The following is a 23,415-nucleotide window of genomic DNA, read 5'->3' as shown; positions in this document are numbered from 1 at the left end:
CTTTGAAAGCTCTATCTCTAGCCAATGTGGGACTTTAGGATCTTCCTAATACACCCCCTCACGCCCAGCACTCTTTTGGGCTTGGTGCGTGGATATTAATGGTGGGCGGCCCATGGTCCGATCGATAGGCTCTGATACCATATTAGAGTTTGACCTAACTCATCCTTACAAAACCGGTTGGTAAGGTGAGGAGTGTCCCTCTATATATATTCTTTGAAAGCTCTATCTCTAGCCAATGTGGGACTTTAGGATCTTCCTAATATAGTGTCCTAACGTTTGAACGTAGCCTCAGGTATAGACAAACGATGTTGTTTTATGACGCTATTACATTAAAATCTAATATATATATATATATATATATATATATATATATTAATATTTCACTCCACATTTATGAATGAACTTGGATACATTAACTAAATATAAATATAAATTTAATATTTTAGATGTTCCAACAAACTCGATCATTGTCATTTTGTAGTGTTAAGAATTAGAGTATTACATATTATGTTTTGTACAAATGAATACATTATTGTGATTTGATAATAATTTGTATAATTGTAATTTGAAATCGAAAAATTGATAAAATTTAAACTCAAAATTAGGTCAAATTGAAAAGAAAAAAAATGAGATATTCATACTAAATTCAACTGCATATAATTTTTTTTATTTAATAGTTTGTAATCTCAAAACTAATCTAAACTTCACATCTTACAACCTTACTATAAATATTTTTACCAACTCTTTCACAAAAAAAACTTCTGACGATTTAATTAAGTAATCTACTTAATATAAATCCAAGGTTGTCATGATGAAAACTTTGGTAACAACCCTATATATAATGATGATGTGTCATTCTAATATAACACTAATGTTGATGTGTCAATCTCTTTGAATCTCAGGATTAATGGTCAGTTGTAAGTCATTTAACTTAAATATTTGGGACTTAAGAATAATAGTCAAATTGCAAGTCACTTAACTTAAATATGGTTTACTCGCATATATACTGATGAAACAAATGCAGTGGCAAATTTGACATCCCAAATTTATTTTTTCCTATTTTTAATTTTTCTTTTCGATTTTGAATTGTTTTGTTTTTGTCATTTATTTTATTTATTCTTTCATTGGTTAATTTAGTGGACTAGGTCTTGCCATCTCACTATTGTAATTCTCTTCTCTTTTTTTCAGATATTTTATACTGAATTTAAATTATATTAATTTAAAGGTTTTAATTCATATTTTAAGTCAATATTAATATTGAAGAGAATTTTTTATATTGGTATGTTTTTTTTTCAATATCATGGATTAAATATATATTATGAGAGATGTACCTGTCTTTCAAGCGAAATAAGTGGTATAAGAATAAGAATAGTTTTTTAAAATGTCTAATATCACTTTAGACATAGATTTAGGCTTATTATTTATCGTGAATCTCAACTCTTAATGCTCTGTGTTATTTAGTTGTCTGAAACATCCACAAGGAAACAATATGGTTGATATATCAACTATGTGTTAGACATAACCTCTTTTGTGAGCGATACATGATGATATTAATGAGTAATTTAGGTTGAGTACAACTTGTCAGTAGGTTATTTGACAGGTAGATGAAATTCAATCCCGAGAGTTCTCTTCTCTCTGAAGAATGCATTTATTTTCTATTTATATTTTTATTTTTTGCATTTTAATTTATTATCATTAAACCCAAGCTCGAAAATAAAGAAACCGTTGAATGACATTCTAATCAGACCATTCTTCGTGGACACGATAAATCCCGGAGTAATACTTCTATCTTTTGCTTGCCGCTTTACTTCGTCAACAAGAGGCGGAAGAAAAAGTTCTTGGAAGCAGAACCCGTGTATAGAGAAATGAGCGGACAATAGCAGGAAAGTGACAAGGTACCTTGAGGGAAAGACCTACCTTTTATAAAGAAATTATTTGATAAAAGCAGAACAAATATTTAAAGGTAGCAAGTTAATTATCCATTCAGAAGTAACTAAGAGCCAAAGTACTCGTGCACCCTAAGTAGGAAAATCATTCCTTAACCTGTACCCCTAGCGCTGTGTTCCCGGAGAAAGGAGAAAAATGTTTCAGTAACGAGAAAGTATTTACTGTACATATCCGCTACTACTTTATCAATTGACTCAAAGAGTTCCCACTTCTTGTTTGAAGTGAGCGACACACTTTAAGGATGACCGCAACTAATAAAGACTTCCCCCGACTCTCTAATGTCTGGTAAGCCTTGAGGGCAACTGTTATGTGTCAATTAAAGATACAAAAAGATAAGGCCCAAATTAATGTCAATCCATTCAAAATGACTCAAGGTATAAAGTTATCTCACACAAAATTCAATTTACACTTTCTAATCACCACTTTTCACTACACTTATTTTGAATCTTGAATTGACTTGTGCGTTAGAGTGGTAACCTTGTATGTTCATCGTAGTGCCGTCGTATCAGAGATCATCACCAATGGTTCAAAATTCCATATCACGAGCTTACATCTTCGCGAAACTCGGTCTTTCTCACCATCTTGTTATCAGTATCAAGCATCAACTCATTCAGCTTGTGTGTCATGTTGGCGAGGGATGCGGTGCCATCTGGAAGCTTGAATTCAACAGGAGGGTTGTTTCGTTGAAATACGCTTCCGCCTTAATCAGAAATGCAGGAAGAGACATTTTTTGAGATGTCTTTTTCTATAACATATGCCCCTATTTATACAAATGAAGAATGATTCTTAACCACACAAATTTGTCGGTGCAATCAGAACCCTCCAAATACGTGGACAAAATCCTAATCGTTGAAAAATTCTAAATGAAAAAACTACCGAAAATTTTAGTATACCAGAAATTTCTGTTATTCTAAATCTTCCAAATTCTATTATCTACAACAAAATAGTGAGACACACATAACGCGCGGGTGATTTTTTCCATGGCGACAGTTGTTTTCCCTCTCATTCTCAACACTTCCACAACTCCCTCCCAATTCATCTTCCATCCTAACACAATTCCAAACCCTAATTTCACTTCTGTCAAATTCAATTTCAACAAACCCTTATCACCACGTTCCACCCCTTCCCTTCGCGCAACAAACCACGATTCCAACAACCATCAAATTCCACAAGGTTACATCTCTTTCTACCTCCTTGATAATCTAATTTTCTAGTTTAACAATTTGATATTCATATTTTCATCATCAGATGCCGAAGTTGACAATTTGGGAGTTAAAGCTGCTCTTTCCATCTTAAGATTCTACAAAAGTAAGCTTTTTTGCTTTTTCCTTTCATCAATTTTGTACTAAGTTATGGAAGATTCTACAAATGTTAACTTAACTGTATTGTATCATCGTTATGTCTTGATTTTGTTCATGTATATATGTAGGGGAAATTTCCCCAATCTTGCCGAGGAGCTGTCGTTACGTTCCAACTTGCAGTGAGTATTCCATGGAGGCATATAGGAGGTATGGTGTTTTCAAGGGTACAACTTTGACCGTGTGCCGTCTCTGTCGTTGCAATCCTCTTGGTAATTTACCAATAACTTTGAATTGGCGTCTGTCATTTTTTGTTTTGAATGTTATTATTAATTTCCTTATACAAATTCAGGTGGGTCTGGATTTGATCCTCCAAGATGGTTTGGTGAGATTAGACAAGGGGAAGAACTTGACGATTGATTATTTTCTAGTGGCATATTTTGAATCGGTAAGCACTGCAAACCGAGCATTTTATAAACTGAAGTTCATTGATGTGCTAACTTATACTGCGGGCTCTTAGTTGTTTTTCCATCTGGTTTCTTGTGTCATTTGGTTTCTTAGATCTTACCACATGAGATAAATTAGATCAGGGAGAATGATAGCTGAGATTGGATTATTATTGACGATGATCAAATTAAATGTCTTTATATTTGTACTGCAAAAGAAAATACGGTATGAAACAGTGAACATCTTTGTTCATCATTCAATATCCTATGCTTTTATTCAACAACCACCCTTTTCAGTCCATTCTGGGAGTTCATCTACTTAAGAAATGTCTTATATTGGTCATGCGAATTATACTGAGACACATAATTGGTTTAGAGTGCCTCATATTATAGGAATATTAAAAATGATATGTTTTTATCACTTTTTTATTGTGTGAAATCCCACATTGGCCCCGCTAAATAAACTGGGCCTGCGTTAAGCTAACATGAAATTTTAGTTTTCACCCAATAATTGAGTGTGTTGAGAAAGTATCAACAAGGGCGTTACTAGCATTTCTCTTTACTCACACTACTAGGAATTAAGATTTGATAGGTTGTGCTTGAAAGAAACGTGAGAATGAGTACTTCTTAGTACCGGTTAATTACTTGTTGTTCTTTTTGCTTCCAATTCTACTTTAAGTTCCACAAATTCTCCGTGAAATGGCAACCACCACTTCTTAGACTCTAATTCTGTAGGTCAATCTGGTGGTCTTATCACTTTGTGGAAGGAGGGAAGTTTTGATATGGTTTTCAGGTTCAAAGGAGAAGATTTCTTTTTAGCAAATCTTACTAAATACCTTATTACTGAAAGATACAACAACAAATCTTCTTGGAATCACGCTCAGATTTACTCACGAACGTTGGCTTACAAACTGAGGTGAAATACTTCACAAAATCTCGATGCTCATGTTGTTTTAACTAAACCAGTCAATCAAAGGAACAACATATACTCATAACATTTTACAATTTTAATTTTCTGTTGTTTATTAAACAAAAATCTGCGTTATTAACACCGTGAGATTGTTCAAAAGAACTATTTCTCTTTACTAAATAGTACAAATTTCTTTATAAATAGAATAACTCTACAAAAAAAAATAATGCAAAAATTTTATTTGTATGAGTCAAATTTAATCGAAATATTTATAAATCATTTATTATCTCTAATTTTTAATATTATTTACAATTTAAACTAAATATAAATCTTTTTTAGTTTTCTATTTTTTTTATTAAGGGTAAGTTTTTAAAATTGAAACATATGCTCCAAAATATTTGATAGAATCCCAATTTTTTCTAATATAGTAAATATTAAGACTTCTTTTATGATAAAAAATAATAGAGATGTATAATATATCAAGATACAAATCAGAAAAAGATGTATAATACTGTAAAGTTTTTCAATAATTCAACCAAAGAGAAACTTGTATCTATTTTTCATTGTACAGTGGCAAAAGCTCTTTGGAATATGGTTTTGGTTTGGCTGGTAGTTCATGGCAGCTGGGAGGGAGAATCAATGGAGACGTGTTTCAACTCTTTCATTTTGGAATATTAGTGGTTACTTTGGCTTAATATATTCCTTGCTTATTAAAAAAACATAGCTATAAAGTTTCTCAATAATTAAATCTTTACTTTATATACAAAAACCAAAAAAGAGAAAGAAAAAAGCTTCTTATATATTCTCTGTTCTTTTGTTTGATAAAGAACATGAATTACCTTATTCTCTTGATGTTAGCTACTGTAGATTGGTGAAAGATCTCGAAGATTGTTCCTAATAGCTACTTGAGTTGTGCATTCACTGAAACTGCTGAAAATAAGGTAACCAATTTTTAGATTGTGTTATGTTTTTGTATGATTTTTTAGAGAAGCCATCTTGTGCTGTGTGAATAAGGTTGCTTTCTAGCATTAAAAAAAAAAGAGAGAGAAAATAACAGAAGATTGAAACCTATTTTCTAAGGAGGAGAAAATGAAAATATTTAAATTAAAACTTTGATTGAGGTAGAAAACAATCTCATGAATGCTATTCTTTTGTTACTTTCTCATTTTTCAATTTTGTATATGATTTCTATTTTTCATTTTCACTTCACTTTTCAACATGATCAATTATATATAATTTGTTTAAGATTTTCAAAGAAAAGTTATTCATATATAATTTATTTATGGTTTTCAAAGAAAAATTGGAGATTATGTGAATTTTTTTTATCTCTCCTCTAATGCTAAAATAAAAGAGGTAAGAGAGAGAAAGAAAGATTCACACATAATCTCCATCATTTATTTTAAAATCTAATGGTTCAGATTCCTTTCATATAAATAAGACATTCTATGGGACGACTCAAGTGAGAACACTTGGTTAATGTAAGAAATGAGAACAATAAATCTTAACCAATAAATTTTGATTCATTGAAATTGATGGATAAGATTGATTTGTCTTTCCATAGTCCACTTTATTAGTAATATATATATTCTTAAAAAAAAACTAATTCGCATTTATATTTTAAGAAACAAAATATTTAATTTATTACTTATTCGTTATTTCATTTATATCATAAAGTTTTGTACATTTTTTATTTTAATTGTTGTAAGTTTTAATACTATTTACTAATAGTATCCACTTTTAGTTGTATTATAAATTATTTCAAATATAATATTTTTTATTATGATTTAATATAATATATATAAATGAAAACTTAAAAAAGATTTATTTCATTTTTATTTTGTCCAATAAAATAATTTCAACTTTATTTGTAAAAGAAATTATTATTAAGTTTTATGTTTGTAAATATGCCATTTATATCATTATAATATTGAAAACACTTTACTATTTTTTCTCTTTAACTATAAATAGATTTTTTTTTGACAGTAACAAACTTAACTGCTTTCATTAATCAAATATGAAGTGATACAAGGAGGAATCTCATCAAACATACAACGTTGAGTCCAAGAATTGGCCGCCTTAGCTAAGGTATGGGCATATTCACTTGACGCTTTATAAACTTAACCTCAAAGTTAGGAAACTCTAGTAACAACAACTTAAATCTAATTTATAATTGAAATAAACTTCGAATTACCATTCGAATTGGAACTAATGGCTTTGACCACCTGTTGGGAATCACTTTCAAAAATCACCGGTAGGTTATGAAGATTAGAAGCTGCTTGGATAGCGTCCTTAATGGCTAAGGCCTCCGTCTCCAACACGGAGAAAGTGCAACTATCCCAAGCAGTACCTGCAGCAATAAAGTTACCATGATCGTTACGAATAAACCAACCTCGAATCGTAGTCCCGACACGCTGATTAAAGGCAGCATCCACATTACATTTGAAGCAACCAATATAAGGCGGACTCCAAATAACAAAATCTTCGTTATCTGAATGCGTTTCCCGAAGATTTTGTGCTAGAAACCAATCTTGCTACTTGTGGAAGGATAGCCAACCAAGCTTAGATGCATCTTCCTTCTCGTTGTGCCAAACAAAGTCGTTCCTATTCTTCCATAAACCTTCCAACATAATTGCAACTCTCCCCGCATTTTTCCTATCCTCCTTAGAACAAATGTCAAGGATAAGGGACTTGATATCATGAGAAGTATGGAGGCGGGGGGATATAATATCGAGAAGTCATGCCGTTTGCCAACAAGAGTTAGTTTCCGAACAATCTAAAAATACGTGCCAATCGTCCTCATAATTATTCCCGCAAAGCTGACAGGTTGGAGTACATAGCACATGGTAATGAATGAGGCGCACCTTTGACGGGAGACAATCACTACAAATTCTCCAAATAAGATAACCCGACCGAACACTATAATTACCGTTAACCTCTTCTTTCCAAACCAAGCGATCTTCCATCACCTTTTTTGCCAACGGGACATGTAGGATATCTCTGACAACTGAATAGTCAAACAAATCGCATAAAACTCGCATATTCCATTGTTTAACATTAGGCAACAAAAGATCATTAATGGTTAAAGTGTACACACCTTGGTTTTGAGGTCCCATCAAGCAACTCTCTCTACTTCCCCGCAGCCAAGGTTCATTCATAACCCTTATGTTTCTACCATCACCAATCCGCCACCTATACCCAAGAATAAGGACCTCTCGGGCCTTCCAAATACTCCGCCAAACATAACTAGGATTGTAATCCAACTTAGCTTCGAATAAATTAGTTCTCGAAAAGTACCTCGCTTTAAAAATTCTTGACACTAAAGCACATGGATTTGCCATAAGAAACCATCCTTGCTTAGCAACCATGGCCAAGTTAAAAGCCTTAAAATCCCGAAAACCCAAGCCACCCACATCTTTCGAACAAGTCAGTTTATCTCAAGCCATCCACCTTATCCCCTTGCTATTAGATCCTCCACCCCACCAAAAAGAATTCAACATCCTCTCAATCTCATTTACCACAACATCCGGAAGAATAAAGATACTCATATAAGCCGGTATAGCTTGTAGAACCAATTTGATCATAATTTCTTTGCCAGCTTTGGATAAAGGCCGCCCTTTCCAAGAGTTTATGAGATTCCAAATACGGTCCTTAATAAATGAAAAAAATAGACCTCTTGCTCCTCCCTATCATAGACGGCAACCACAAGTATTTATTGGTTCCCATAACATGCTGAACTCCCATAATGTTGGCTAGGTCCTCTTGCACCGACAAGCTCAAATTACGACTAAAGAAAACTTCTAATTTTGACAAGTTAATCTCTTGACCAGCCGCTTTTGCATAGGTGTCAAGTAAACTCGTCAAGTGTCTAACTTCCGTAAGGTTTGTCTTGCAAAACAAAAAACAATCGTCAACAAAAAGTATATGGGACACTATAGGTGCCCCTCTACATATTTGAATCCCGTGAATATCTACGCTGGCAACAGACTCTTTAATAACGAGGTTAGGCAATCCTTTCGAGATAAGGATAAAAAGATAAGGTGATAGAGGGTCCAATGACATCCGAATTAACAAGAACAAAATAGTAAATCGAAGTAACGCACATCATCATCCAATGTATCCATTTGTCAGCGAATCGCATTTTAGCCAACACACCTCTCAAAAAGCCCCAAATCCACCCAATTATAAGCCCTACTGATATCAATCTTAAGAGCCAGATGCACTTTATTACCTTTCGTCCTTCTTTTTAAGGTGTGGATAACTTCAGTAGCAATCATGGCATTATTAAGAATAGATCTTCCTTCTACAAATGCAGATTGTTCCTCAGACACGCATTTATCCAATAAAATCTGCAGTCTGTTTGCGAGGGCTTTAGAGACAATTTTATATACCACGTTACACAGAGAAATGAGTTTGAAATCCTTCATAGACTTAAAATTAACCCCTTTAGGGATCTGGCAGATATTAGTGTCGTTAATAGAAGGAGGAAAGAAACCACGCTCTAGCCAAGCGGTTTCCGCTTCAAAAATATCATTCCCACACACTTCCCAGAAGTTCTGAAAAAACGTAGGATTAAATCCGTCCGGCCCTGGAGATTTATCAGGATGCATAACAAAGAGAGTAGTGCGAAGTTCCTCCCAAGTTAGCGGCTGTAGTAACTGATGGTTATCATTATCATCAATTATGTGATTAACAAATCTAAGCACCGGTTCATAAACACCACTGCCGGCTTGGAACAAATCCTCAAAATACTTTTTCGCAATATCACACAGCCCTTGGGGGTCACTGGTTTCGCTGCCATCTGGGTTTTGAGCGAGTCAATATTCTTAAATTTATTCCTAGTCATCGCGGATTGGTGGAAAAACTCCGTATGCATATCTCCATCCCGTAACCAATGCATTTTAGCCCGTTTCTTCCAGTAGGCATCTTCCCTAATAAGAGCTTGATTATATTCAGTTTGAGCCTCAAAGAATCTATCCGACGAATACTTATCACGCCCCTCTCGAAACATTTCCATAACTTCTAAGTTTTTCCCGAGATCTTTCTTCCTGCTGTTACGCTTCTGCCTACTCCAAACCTCAAGACTCTCTGCACATGAGGCAAGACAGTCCATAACTGTGCTGTCATCTCCACACCTCTAGCCCGACTGGATTACTGCACTAATATCATTCTCCTGCAGTCAACTATTTTCGAACCGAAACTTAATATCCCGACATAAGGTCTGCACTATTTTACAGGAAAGCAGAATGGGACTGTGATCCGAATAAGAGGCAATAAGGTTTGTAAGAGATACAGTAGGAAATAAGTTCAATCACTCTGGAGTCGCGAACGCTTTATCAAGTATTTCTTCTATCATATGCTCAGAACCTCTACTCTTGACCCATGTAAATTGACAACATATAAGAGGGCTATCCACCAAATCACAGTCACTAATCGCTTGTCGAAAAACCGAACAAAGCCAGTTGGGGTGCGGATGAATACCACGTTTATCTTCTTGAGACAAGAGATCATTGAAGTCTCCGACGAGACACCAGGGCATATTCGACATGTTCCTCACATCCCTCAACATATCCCACGCAAGCTTACGTCTACTACGGTCAGGAAAGCCGTAATAGCACGATAACCGCCAATCCTCCTGATTAACTTATTTAACCAATAATAACCTTTAAATTTACGTAATTACGGGTAAAATTTAACACACTACACACTGTTGAATTTCTCCAAAGCACCGCAAGACCGCCACTTCTTCCTTCGACTTCGACAGTTAAACAAGCTTCAAACTTAAGCGAAATTCGAATGCTTTCCATCTTACGCTTATTCGTCAAAGTTTCAGAGAGAAATATAATGTCTGGTTGGTGATGTTGAGCAAGTTTCTCCAGGTTCGGAAATGCACGCGGGTTGCTCAATCCCCGACAATTCCAACTTAACATTTTCACGAGTCCCTGCAGTCCTGGCTGCCATGACGTGCCGTCAAAAAATGTTGTGGGGCTTCCTTTTCTGTTTCGTTGCTACGGGCTTTGTCTGTAGCATCGTCACGACGATGCTTCTTCTCAGTGTTTTCGGAACCGAGGTTACAATCAGGTGAAGCCGATTTGGTGAAGGCAAGTTGAAGGGTATTTGTAAGATGGGTGTACTGAGACAAAGGTTTGGTACTGGTTTTGGAACACTGAGATTTTTTAAGATTGTTGAGATTGTTTTTCTGATGGGCATTTTTTGTCTTGAACTTAAATGGTTTTGGGTTTAGAGAATTAATCGAAGGGTTGGCTATAGGTGTGAGGATAGGTTGAAGAATTGGTTCTCTCGCAGTATAATTCTGGTTGGAACCTGAAGCTTGAATTAACACTTCATTTTGCATGGGGTTAGATATATTTAAGGTTGCAGGTGCATATGTTTCGGTGGAGCCAATAGGGTTTTGTTGGTTAGGTTGGTTGACTGGGCAGGCTGCGATTTTAATGAGGTCATGATTTAGGATTTTTTGGTTTATTAGGAATGGGTGGGACAGGTCATGATTTAGGTTATTTTGGCTAATTTGGAATGGGTGGGACAGGTCAAGACAGGTAGATAAAACCGTTTTTAAATTTTCTTTGACAGGTTCCGATCGTGGGGGACCAGGAGAATCATAGCTTTCAACCACATTAATCACCAATTATTGCTTTTTAGTGACTATTAACTCTCCTTGATTACTAATATTATGCACATTATCTTGTACCCTATTAATGTTTCCTTCAGGTGGGGCCCATGGTTGACTACCACTCCCCTTTGCATTGTAACCTGCGTGAGAAGCACGCGCCTGGGGGCTTTCAGCTTCCTCTTCCAATGCAGGCCCTCCATGTTTATCATCCTTCAGCCATTTAGATGACTTTCCACCTCCCCCAAAGCTACGAGTGTCAGCACGAATATCGTTAGACCATTCTCGCGTGCCATCATCCTCTATCATAGGAAATCGCACCTCACAACGTTGTTCCGAATGCCCTAACTTTCCGCACACAAAATAGAACAAACTTAGTTTCTCATATTTAAATTTCACCGTGCACCAATCACCTCCTTTATTCTTCACTCGAGTGTCTTGTTTCAAGGGTTGACGAACATCAATTTTAACTCGAATACGCATATATTGTCGCCAAAAACTAGTATTGTTGTTCTTGTCATATTCCACAAAAGAGCCAATAAAATTTGCCAATGTCTTCCCCACCTTTTCTAACATCATACCTGCTGGAAGATTATGCACCTGCACCCCGAATTCAACATGAATCAGAGGTATACTCTCAATCTGAACCCCTATTTGAACCTTCTCCAGTATCAACAAATGATTATCATAAGACCATGGACACCCCTTTAACGTAGCTTCCATATCCAAATGGTGTGCAAATTGGAATAAGAATCGATATGCAATTGCTTCCTTGATGGTAACGCCTTTCACCGGACGCATGATATCATCCATGCGTGATTTCATGGAATTCACATGTATTGATCTATCACAAAGAAATCTCCCAATAAGGCAAAGTTTTAATTCCTCCGCAACTCCTTCCTCCTCTTCTAACTCAAAACAAAAGTCGTCTTAACCTCCTTCCTCTTCAAGAGATAGATCTACGAGACTAGGACCCTCCATGCTGCCTTGAAAGTCGGATGTAAACCAAGAACCAGGAACAAAAAACAAGCTTCTCAACTGAGAAGAAAAACAGAAACCCTAACAGAACCAGGAAAATATAAATAGAATTTAAAACTCTATTATTATTATTATTATTATTATTATTATTATTATTATTATTATTATTATTATTATTATTATTATTATTATTATAATTAATAATTGATGTACTAATTGTTGATTTTATATCATAAATTCATATTATACTTAACTTTCAATTACTCACATAACCTTTATCTTTCAATTGTTATACATTTATAATTTTTTACTTATAATAACTCACTATTAATTATAATATAATTTTTTAATTAGGATTATATATATATATATATATATATATATATATATATATATATATATATATATATAGTAAAGAAAATTATACTATCAACATATCATAATGATTCAAATGTTGATTCATGAGTATTTGAATGAGATGATAAATGATCTCTTCCCAATCAATCAAAAGTCATGAGTTCGATCTCAATTCTAGACACGAAACAGTGTTAAATTCTCTTGAGAGATATATTAACCAATATCTTTATTGCATGTCAATTAAATTCTTAAAATAAAACTCTATTTTTTAATATTAGATTTTATAATAATATATAGAAGAAGGCTATTGACAAACTAGTAGTACATTTTTTAGAAACATCAATATTAGTAGATTATAAACAATAAAAAAATGAATTTTTTTATATATGGTGTGATAAATCACTTATAAAAATTATTTACATTTTTCCACGTGTAAAACAATCTATAGAAAAATTAACTTTAATGCATGTTCCAAATTTTTTATTTACTCAAAATTATAATTTTTTATTTTAATTGGCCTATCATTAATATTTATTTCAAATATATAATATTTAAAAATTTAATTTAAAAAACACAACATTATTTCTCACTCTCGTGCATCGTGCGAGTCAAACTCTAGTTCTCTTAAAAACTAATTCATTGTCTGAAGTGACCTAACAAATACATAAATGATATTCTCTCCGGCCTTATTTATAAGCAAAAGTCTTCTAAATTTTTTGTCCTTAAATATAAACAAAAGTCAACAAATTTATGTGCATTTAATGTTATTATTCCAAAACTATCCCTAAATTAATTACTTAATATTATTAGTGGATGACAATGTAATTAATAGTATATTAGTAATTGTATTGTCTCTTTTACATTAAATCAAGAAAATGAAATGCTTTTAGTTATCATTCTTAATGCTTTTAGTTATCGTTCTTAATAAACGTGAGAATTTTTTTTCTTATGAACAAGGCCGGGGTATAGTATGTTGACAAAATAAAATTCATTATCAACACTGTAAACACATACATATATGCCTAACTTTGATCTATTGAAATTTATTTAGATGGGGAGTTTCTTGCTTGACTTGGCGAAACCATATGTGGAGCAATTGATAAATAAGGTGATTGCAGAATCAAGGTATATTTGTTGCTTCACATGCATTGCTAAGGATTTCGAGGAAGAAAAAGTTAGATTAGAAGTAGAAAGGGCAACTTTTGAGCGACACATTGAAGAGGCAACAAGAGGAGGGGAAGTTATTCTACCTGATGCTCGTGCTTGGAAAGAAGAAGTTGATCAGCTCATTCAAGAAGATACCAAAAAAAGACAAAAATGTTTTTTTGAATCCTGTCCTCATTGCTTATGGAGATATACTAGAGGAAAATTTCTTGTAAATAAGAAGGAGCGAATTAAAATATTGATGGCAACAAGAAAGGAACTTACAATTGGACTCCCTGCTCATCTTCCTGATATTGAACGACGTACGACCCAACACTATGTGCATCTTAAAAGCAGAGAAACTCAATACACAAATCTTTTGGTCGAACTCAAAGATGACAACAATTATATAATTGGGCTGCATGGAATGGGGGGCACAGGTAAAACTACATTGATCAAGAAAGTGGGTAAGGAACTTAAGGAATCAAAACAATTTACTTTGGTCATTTTTACGACTGTGTCATCGTCTCCCAATATTAAAAAGATTCAAGATGATATTGCCAAGCCTTTGGGATTGAAATTTGATAACTGTAATTATACAAATCGACCTGGAAAACTATGGAACAGATTAACCAATGGTGAGAAGATTCTTCTAATATTGGATGATATGTGGGACAAAGTCAATTTTGAAGAAATTGGAATTCCGTTTAGTGACAATCACAAAGGTTGTAGGATTATTGTAACCACACGCAGTCGGTTGGTGTGCCACAAATTAGGGTGCAATAAGATAATCCAACTAGATCTCATATCTAAAGAAGATGCATGGATCATGTTCAAAAAGTATGCTGATCTAAGTGAAACCTCATCGAAATTTATTCTTGACAAGGGCCGTAAAATTGCAAGTGAATGCAAAAACCTACCTATTACAATTGTTGTTATCGCTAGTAGTTTGAAGGGCAAACAACATCAGGATGAATGGGACATGGCCTTAAAATTCTTGAAAAACAACATCGAGCATAACGAAGATGATGACGTTCTTGAAATTTAAAAATGCTTGAAGTTTAGCTATGATAAGTTGAATGAACAGGACAAGAGTCTATTCCTTTTGTGTTCTGTATTTCGAGAAGATGAAGATATTCATACTGAAAGTTTAGCTACACTTGCCATCAGAGGAGGCCTTTTTGGGGAAGATTATGGAAGCTACGAAGAAGCCCGAAGTCGAGTAGTTAGATCCAAAAACAAACTTCTAGATTCTTGTTTATTGATGGAGGCCGATTAATGGAGCGTGAAAATGCACGACTTCGCTCGTGATTCATCCCAATGGATATCGAACAAAGAGATTCAAACAAGAAAAGTGTATGGCAAAAATCAAAAGGCAATGCTTGAAAGGGAGAAAAATATTAAATATTTGTTATGCGAAGGCGAGCCAGAGGAGATCTTTTCCTGTAAGTTTGGTTGTTCTAAGGTTGAGATTCTAATTGTCATCATTTATATGCCTTTTGATAGAGAAATTGAAGTCCCAGATTCATTTTTTGAAAATAATACCAGCCTTCGAGTTTTTAATTTGCGTAGTGGTGATGTTTGGAGTGCTATTATATCATTACCTCAATCAATGCAACAATTGAAGAATATCCGATCTCTTATATTGACAGATTTTGTTTTGGGTGACATCTCTATCTTTGGAAATCTGCAAAGTCTTGAGGAACTTGATTTGTATCAATGTGAAATTAATGAAATGCCTAATGGTATTGCAGAACTAAAGAAATTTGGATTTTTGAAATTGGAACTTTGTTCAATTGGTGGGAATAATCCATTTGAAGTGATTAAAAGATGCTCTTCACTTCAAGAGTTGGTCGTAAAAAGTTGTACAGGTTTTCATGGAGAAGTTACTTTCCCTAAATTGCAGTGGTTTCATGTAAGTGATGACGATTCAACTTATTCTTCACTGTCAAAGTATGTGTCTATGATATATTCGAATGAGGTCTTCCTATCTGAAACAACACTTAAATATTGTATGCAAGAAGCAGAGGTTCTTAGACTAAAAAGAATTGAGGGGGAATGGAGAAATATCATACCTGATATTGTTCATATGGATCACGGTATGAATAATCTTGTTGAGCTTGACTTACATTCCACTTTACAACTAATGTTCCTTATTTACACTGAGCATCCTCATTCTCAAGTATCAAATGTCTTCTCCAAGTTGGTTGAACTACATCTGAAGGATATGGACAATTTGGAAGAATTGTGCAATGGTTCTCTTTCTGCTGACTCTTTTAAGAGTTTAGAGAGTCTATCTATTGAGAATTGCAAACAGTTGCGAAGCTTATCAGGGATTGCAATCCAATGCAATCTAAAGAGCGTGTCATTGATGAGTTGTCCCATGTTGAGCTCCTTATTTGAAGTGTCAACTTCTCATAATCTAGTGTTGTTGGAGAAATTGGAAGTAATTGATTGTGAGAATCTTGAATACTTAATAACACATGAAAGAAAAGGGGAAATATTTGATAGCAGCAGTAGCAATCCAATGGTTATCTCTGCTCTTGATCTTCCGGCACTAGAATCCATTGAAGTGAAAAGCTGTGATAAGTTGAAATACATATTTGGTCAAGTTGTCGAACTTGGATCCCTAAAATATATGAAGCTTGATAGGGTACCCAATTTAATTGACATTTTCCCAGGATGTAATCGTACAATGTCTTTCTCCATTTCTACATCGACTTCCAAGTCAACTACACACCCAAACCCTATCAAATGCCGCATCTTGTCATGGACTGATATGTATTGTTGTGGTAAAAAATTGAGGAGTACCACAAGTACTAAAATTCCACTGATTGATGGGAATCAACCGCAAACCAACTTAATGGTAACTCTTTCACCTACTTCTGATATGTTAGTTCTTACACTTTTTTTTTATATAAAACTACAAATACATTTTGTGATAAAAAAAAACTAATGATATATTTATTTTATTAAATATTCTCTAACTATAAATATCAATTGGGATGTTTTGTATTCCTAAACATAAGCTCTCTTTCAGATTATTAGCATTGATATCTGAAAAGGACAATTTAGTTATATTCTCACACAAAATGAGATTATTTAATTTCCTATTTATTTGGATTATATTGTAGGAATCAAATTCCAATTGTCTTAGCATAAACATATGGGAGCGTGTTCAATGTCTTTCAAGACAATCAAAGATCCTGTGCAATGTTAAAAAGATTGAGTTGACTGATTTGAGGAAGATAAAATCAGTATTTGTCCTATCTATTGCTCCAAGAATGTTGTTGGAAGTTTTGGTAATTAGGAGATGTCAAGAATTGGAGCACATAATAATAGAAACGGAAGATCATGATAGTACTGGTGGAAATAACTATGGCAATGTCTTCCCAAAATTAAAAGAGCTCGTCGTTGATGATTGCGTGCAACTAGAGTACATATTTGGACACTACACTAATGATGATCGAAATCACACTGAAAATCATCTTCATCTTTCGTCATTGAAATATGTCTATCTTCTTGAGCTGCGAAGCTTAGTTGCCATTTGCCCCAAACAATATCATACAACATTGCCAGTTTTGAATATACTTGTACTAAAAAATTGCTCTCATTATGTTTCAAGATCTGTCAACTGTACAACCATGAAGGTATTATATTTATGTCTCAAATTATTTTTATCTTTAAGGTAGCAGTAAATTACTATTTTTTCATTACTATATTTTTATTTATTGTATTAAAACTAAACTAACTATTATTATTATTAAAAATATTTTATTATTGAAATGAACTTAACTAATCATTCTATTAAAAATATGTAAAACTTAAATAAAACACTTAAAATGAGGCCGCCAAGATATTGTTTATTGCAGGAATTTAGCGGGAGCAGGGAGGATTTGCTTGCTTTGGAAGAACTTGAGTTAACTCACTCCAAAATACAAAATATATTTTGTGTCAATGAAGTAAATGAACAAGTGAATTTGAATGTGATGGTGTGTCCGTTTGTGAATCTAACAAAGATGAGAATTATTGGATGTGAAAAATTGCAAATAATTTTCTCTTCTTCTATATTAAGATGCCTACCACAATTGGATGAGTTAATCATACGCGACTGTGAGGATTTGAAACATATCTTCCAAGATGATTTGGAGTTTCAAAATATGTCCGATTCATCGTCTTCAACAACATGCTTCCCAAAGCTAAAAGTACTTGCTGTAGAAAAATGCAATAAATTGAAATATGTGTTTCGAGTCTCTATATGTAACCAACTTCCTGAGTTAAGGGTTCTAATCATAACAAAAGCAAAAGAGTTAGGGGAAATATTTAAAAGTAGTCAAGGTGAGGGAGTTGAGATTGTCAGGATTCCAAATTTGAAACTTGTAGTAACTTTGGGTCTACCAAGCCTCTTCCAGACACAGGAAATTCAATTTCAGAGAGCAGAATATTGTTATCGTTGTATAGAGGATTGTGATAAACTCCCTTTGACTTCAACATCAAGAGAGTTCCAGCTGTGGCTCCTCTTGTGTATTTGTCATGAAATTCCAGGTACATATACCCAATATTTTGCCAAACTACATTTTGTAATATTTGCACATGCAAACTGCCACAAAGTCCATTAGATTAGAACACAAAGAGGTGTATATCTATCTTCTGAGCTACCCCCTCCCTCAATCTTAAAAGTTAGAATATTTTTGATTCATATTTCAACTAATATGTTTAAACTTTTGCTTATATTTATGACGACATTATCTAATATTAGTCTAAAACATTTTGCTATAGATTTTAACTACAGTGAATATTTGTATTATCGACTTAAAGAGCTTGCTGAAACACTCATACATTACGAAATGAGAGAGTCTTTTTCTGCTGAGATTGAAGTTAAAGCAGCATCAACCGATGAGTTGACTTCTCCACAGGTTAATACCAATATATTGATTCGAGTTTATGACACCTGAATTCAGTCACCATGATAATATTTTTAAATCAATCATGTTATTTTTTTATGCAGATAAAATTAAAACAAACACAAGAGACAAACCAAGAATTTGTTGAAAATGTTGTTGGTCTAGTGAAACCATCAGTAGCAATACTACCAACAAATTCAGAAGTAATTTCTCTGCCATGTTTAAATATATACATATTCAAATGGAACTAACTAATAGCTCAAAATGACTATATGCTTCTGCTGTTCTTATTAAAGGCGTCGATGAATGAACAATCAGTGGATCAACAATGTCAAATTGAAGAAACTGATGCTACTGTCACACCTTCACGGGTAAATAAAGTAATATACTAGTATATTTTTTCATGTGCTTCTTATGGCTATGTGCTGCAACTGCAACTATAAATTACATTTTTATGGTATGTAATTAGTTGGAGGGTTCAATGTCCGAAAAAGCGGCACGAACAAAGAATGTGTCACCTATACTATTAGTTGCTCCTAAACAAAAGGCATTTCCCTTCTTTTTTTATATCAATTTTTTTTTTCAACACAAAAATCAAATTCTATAACAATCCTAAACATACTTTTAATTTTAAACAGGATATCGAGATAAGTGTTGAAGAAGTAACTACATCAACGAATGTTAAAACAACTACATCATCAACTCGTTTAGAATCAGTAAGTTCATATTCACATGCGAGTTTATAGCATATAACCAAGTTTTCAACCGTGTAATTGAATTTTTTAGAATCAAGCTTAACACTGAAATAATACTTTTCAAAACTAAAATATATATTATTAAATATAGCAAGGATGATATAAAACAAAATAGAAATACAACAAAACATATACTATAATGTTTTTTGAAGATCATGTTCTTAATAAAAATATGAAAAGAAGTATATTTTACTACCCTTACTTAAAAATACCTGCAACTAATTTACATTTCCTTGCTACCCAAGGGTTCAACGTCACGAAAAATAGCAGCAGCCACTTTTTGACTCTTTCTGATCATATTCACTTTTGATAATTTCAAACTTTTAATTCATTCTAAACAAAAAGCATCTCCTTTCATTTTGATTGTATTCATTCTTTCTTACTCTTTCGATTAATTCAGGGATTGAATTATACTTCAAACTTAGGAGATCCTTTTGATTTTAAGCATGGTATCGAGATAAGTGTTGAAAAAGGAACTACATCAACCAATTCCAAGGTAATAACATCATCAGGTCCAATAGTTACTTCTGAGCATAATAGGACATCACAGGTGAGTTGTTGTATTTGGTAGGCACCAAGCTTTAAATTTTTTAATTCCTCAGGGGTTGGCCTAGTGGTGACGGCTTGAGTCCCGAGACTGTGTTATTCTCAAGGTCTCAAGTTTGAATTCCACTAGGTAAACAATTCTTGTGTTGAGACAAATTCATCCAAAACTTTGCTTTGTTTTTCAATGGGACCACTACGTGTGGACGGTGAGATTAGTCCACTTGAATTAGTTGGTCGTAAGGCCAGGTGCCAAGATTTCAAATGGAACTAATCAAGAGTTCAAAATTAGTGATGCTTCTATTCTTATTACTCAGACACCAATGAATGAACAAACAATGGATCAACAAAGTCCACTTGAAGAAACTGATGCTACTGCTATTGTCACACCTTCACAGGTAAAAAAAGTAATTCATAATTCTTCAAGTGCTTTTTATGAATATGCTGCAAATATAATTTACATTTGTATGGTATGCAATTAGTTGGAGGATTCAATGTCTGAAAAAGCTGTAGGAACAAAGAATGTGTCACCTATACAATTAGTTGCTCCTAAACAAAAGGTATTTTCCTTTTTTGCTTATATTAATTTTTATGATTTTCCAATGTAAAAATCAAATTCTACAACAATCCCAAACATACTTCTAATTTTAATCAGGGTATCGAGATAAGTGTTGAAGAATCAGTAAGTTCATATTCACATGTGAGTTTATAGTATATAGCCAAGTTTTCAAACACGCTCTTCTTATTAGTGCTATTGTCATGTATACGGTTAATCAACTCCCTACTTTTTTTCTTTTTTTTTTTTTTAAAATTCCAAAGCAATTGGATTTCTTAGAATCAAGCTTGACACTAAAATTCTTTTCTTTTTCTAATTTTATTTTTTATCCGCAAGAAATAATGCTCTTCAAAACTAAATTTTATATTTATAAATTTAATAAGGCAAATATAAATATTAAGATTTTAGATATGATAATCATGGTTTCGATTTTCACTTGTGTATGCACTTGCAATTGCTATTATGCGCATTGCGCCCGTGTAGCGTGAATTTTATTATATAGGAAGTAAATTAAGTTTTTGAGATTTGGAAATTATGAGTTTTTATGAAAACACTTGAAGAAACATGAGTGAAATTGTCCGATGTGGTTTAGAATGATGGTCAAATGCATATTTTAGCTTCACATCGCAATTGCGTCCGACATGGTCGTGCATACTACATCAACAATATTGATAAATGAACAATCAACGACCCAACAACAATCACTTGGAGAATATCATGCAACAAATCTTCTCAGGGAAACAATGTAATACAATACCACTTATTTGTTTATATAAAACAAAATAGAAATACAACAACAAAAAAAGTCTTATCTGGAGTCGGCTACATGAATCAAATTACAGTATAATGTTATATTATCCGATTCATTAACTTTGAGATATTTTTAATAAAAATATGAAAAGAATAATATTTTACCTCAATTGCTTCCTTAAAAATACTTGCAACTAATTTACTTTTCCATGCTATCCAAGGGTTCAACGTCAGAAAAAATAGCAGCAGCAACTTTATCCACCATTTCAGAAACAAAGAATGAGTCACCTAAACAAAAGGTATATCTCCTAGGCTGCTTATGTTATTATTTTGAATCTTTTTCGAACTTAACTATTTTTTTAAATCTAAGAAGGATATGAAAACAAGTGTTGAAGGAAGAATTGCATCAACTTTTAGAGACTTTTAGTCCAATAGTGAGATCCATTAGATTTGAAAGCCTATTCAAACCTAATGAATCTCATAATCAAGTGTATAATAGTCTTATTTGACAATTTCAAAATTTTAATTCATTCTAAACAAAGAGCATCTCCTCTCATTTTACTTGTATTCATTCTCATTAAGTGTGTTATTTTGAAGGTCTTAGATTTAAATCTCATTAAGTGCAAATAATTTGTGTTTAGACAAGTTCATACAGCGTTTCACTATGTCTTTAAAAGAGACCACTAAAAGTGGGCAGTGAGATTGGTTCTTTTAGATTAGTCGGTCATAAGGCCGAGTGTCAAAATTTCAAAAAAAAAAAAACCTATTTTCGTAAATATTATGAGGTTGATGCTACAAATATTAAAAATTTAGAGAAATTGATTACTATTTAGTTATTTTGTTATATATGTGTAGGAATATGGTAATGACCAAACAACCATACAATCCTTTTCAATTTCCACAAAAGAGTGTCTTGCAATGGAAGTTGTTGATCTTGGAGGCTCACTGGAAACAAATCAGATTAAAAATCTAGGTGAATGCTTTTTCTTCATATTATTTTTAACTAACTTTCTTGTTTCCAAAGAAGCTTAAAAATTATTTGCTATACTTTCAGGGGACACTTCTCAAATAGTAGAAGGTTTAGGTTCTTCTTTGCTTGTCCGAAAGGAGCTTGAGCAACTACTGTCCGAAAAACATTTGAATTATGAAACCTTGTCTCTATTGACTGATTTTCTTGTGAAGCATCCTTCTGTTCTTTTAAAGGATGTTTTACTGACTAATAGATACAAGGGTTATGCCTACAACTGCCTCGCAGAGTTATTAAAATTCCTCCAAACACATACTGTGTTGGATGTTTTAGGTTCAAATCACTCTGAATTTGTTGGGTTAATACAAGATGCACGCAAATTTTCTTTTAACAAGGATTGGTTGGATGGTGTTGAAAAACGCGCTTTGTTTCCTGATTTGCAATTCTCTCGAGATACGATGCAAAAACTATTGGATTCTAAGAAACAGGTTATCAAGGAAGTCGAAGAGATGCGTTTGAAATTACATTTTTTCAATCAACATATGGAAGATATTAAGCATCATTTTGAAGCTGTTTTGGCGAGTATTAGTCAACAAGAGGAACATGCTTTAGAAACTACGGCTGCATTAAGTGTTCCTCTTGGTTATTAGTCTATGTTTTGTTGTTGGAGATTTTTTATGTAGTTTCTTCTTTTCTCTATTGACATGAACTACATATTATTCTATTTGAGTATTTTAAAACGGTTATTAATTGTTCTATTTACATTGATGTAATTTCTCTCTTTACTTCAAAACTTGGATTTATTAAATCACTTATGTTTCATGCTGATGTTATCTATTTGCCATCAATATATTTGAAGAAATATGAGAGAAATTGTATGATGTGATTTCCAAGGGCATTCGGACACATGGTTTTAATTCATAGACATATCACATAATAATCTATGGTTCTGTTCTGTGCATTTCATCTTTAAAAACAATATCGTTATGTTAGTTTGGGCTAGTTAAAGTTGTTAGTTACATTGACATATCACATATTAATAATGACAATGAGAACATAATAGAATCTGAATATTATTGAATTCATAGAGAGTAATTAGGCTGAATTATTTTGTTGGCTAGTCTTTTGTTAAATCATTTGCTAGTTGATGCATAGAAGGAATGTAGACAGATTTTGTTTCTGTCTTTCTTATAAAAAATGTGGCTGCATTGGCTATGTTCTTAAGTTCAAGAATTC

At 33.3% G+C, this 23,415-nt stretch overlaps 1 protein-coding gene and 1 pseudogene across 1 annotated transcript; both read left to right on the top strand.

Annotated features, from left to right (window-relative positions):
- Positions 1-2,861: 2,861 nt before the first annotated feature.
- Positions 2,862-4,405, top strand: LOC131637513 (UPF0161 protein At3g09310-like). The gene is made up of 4 exons (XM_058908104.1): positions 2,862-3,120; positions 3,196-3,255; positions 3,377-3,517; positions 3,598-4,405. Exons 1-4 carry the CDS (start codon positions 2,928-2,930, stop codon positions 3,663-3,665), a joined length of 462 nt encoding a protein of 153 aa, XP_058764087.1. The 5' UTR covers positions 2,862-2,927; the 3' UTR covers positions 3,666-4,405.
- A 10-nt stretch (positions 4,406-4,415) lies between these two features.
- Positions 4,416-22,999, top strand: LOC131637511 (uncharacterized; annotated as a pseudogene).
- The last annotated feature ends 416 nt before the right edge of the window (positions 23,000-23,415 follow it).

This window comes from Vicia villosa, unplaced genomic scaffold, assembly GCF_029867415.1.
Source record: "Vicia villosa cultivar HV-30 ecotype Madison, WI unplaced genomic scaffold, Vvil1.0 ctg.002018F_1_1, whole genome shotgun sequence".
Lineage (NCBI taxonomy): Eukaryota > Viridiplantae > Streptophyta > Magnoliopsida > Fabales > Fabaceae > Vicia > Vicia villosa.
Note: the sequence above shows the minus strand (reverse complement) of the source record. Positions and strands in the feature narration are given on the sequence as shown.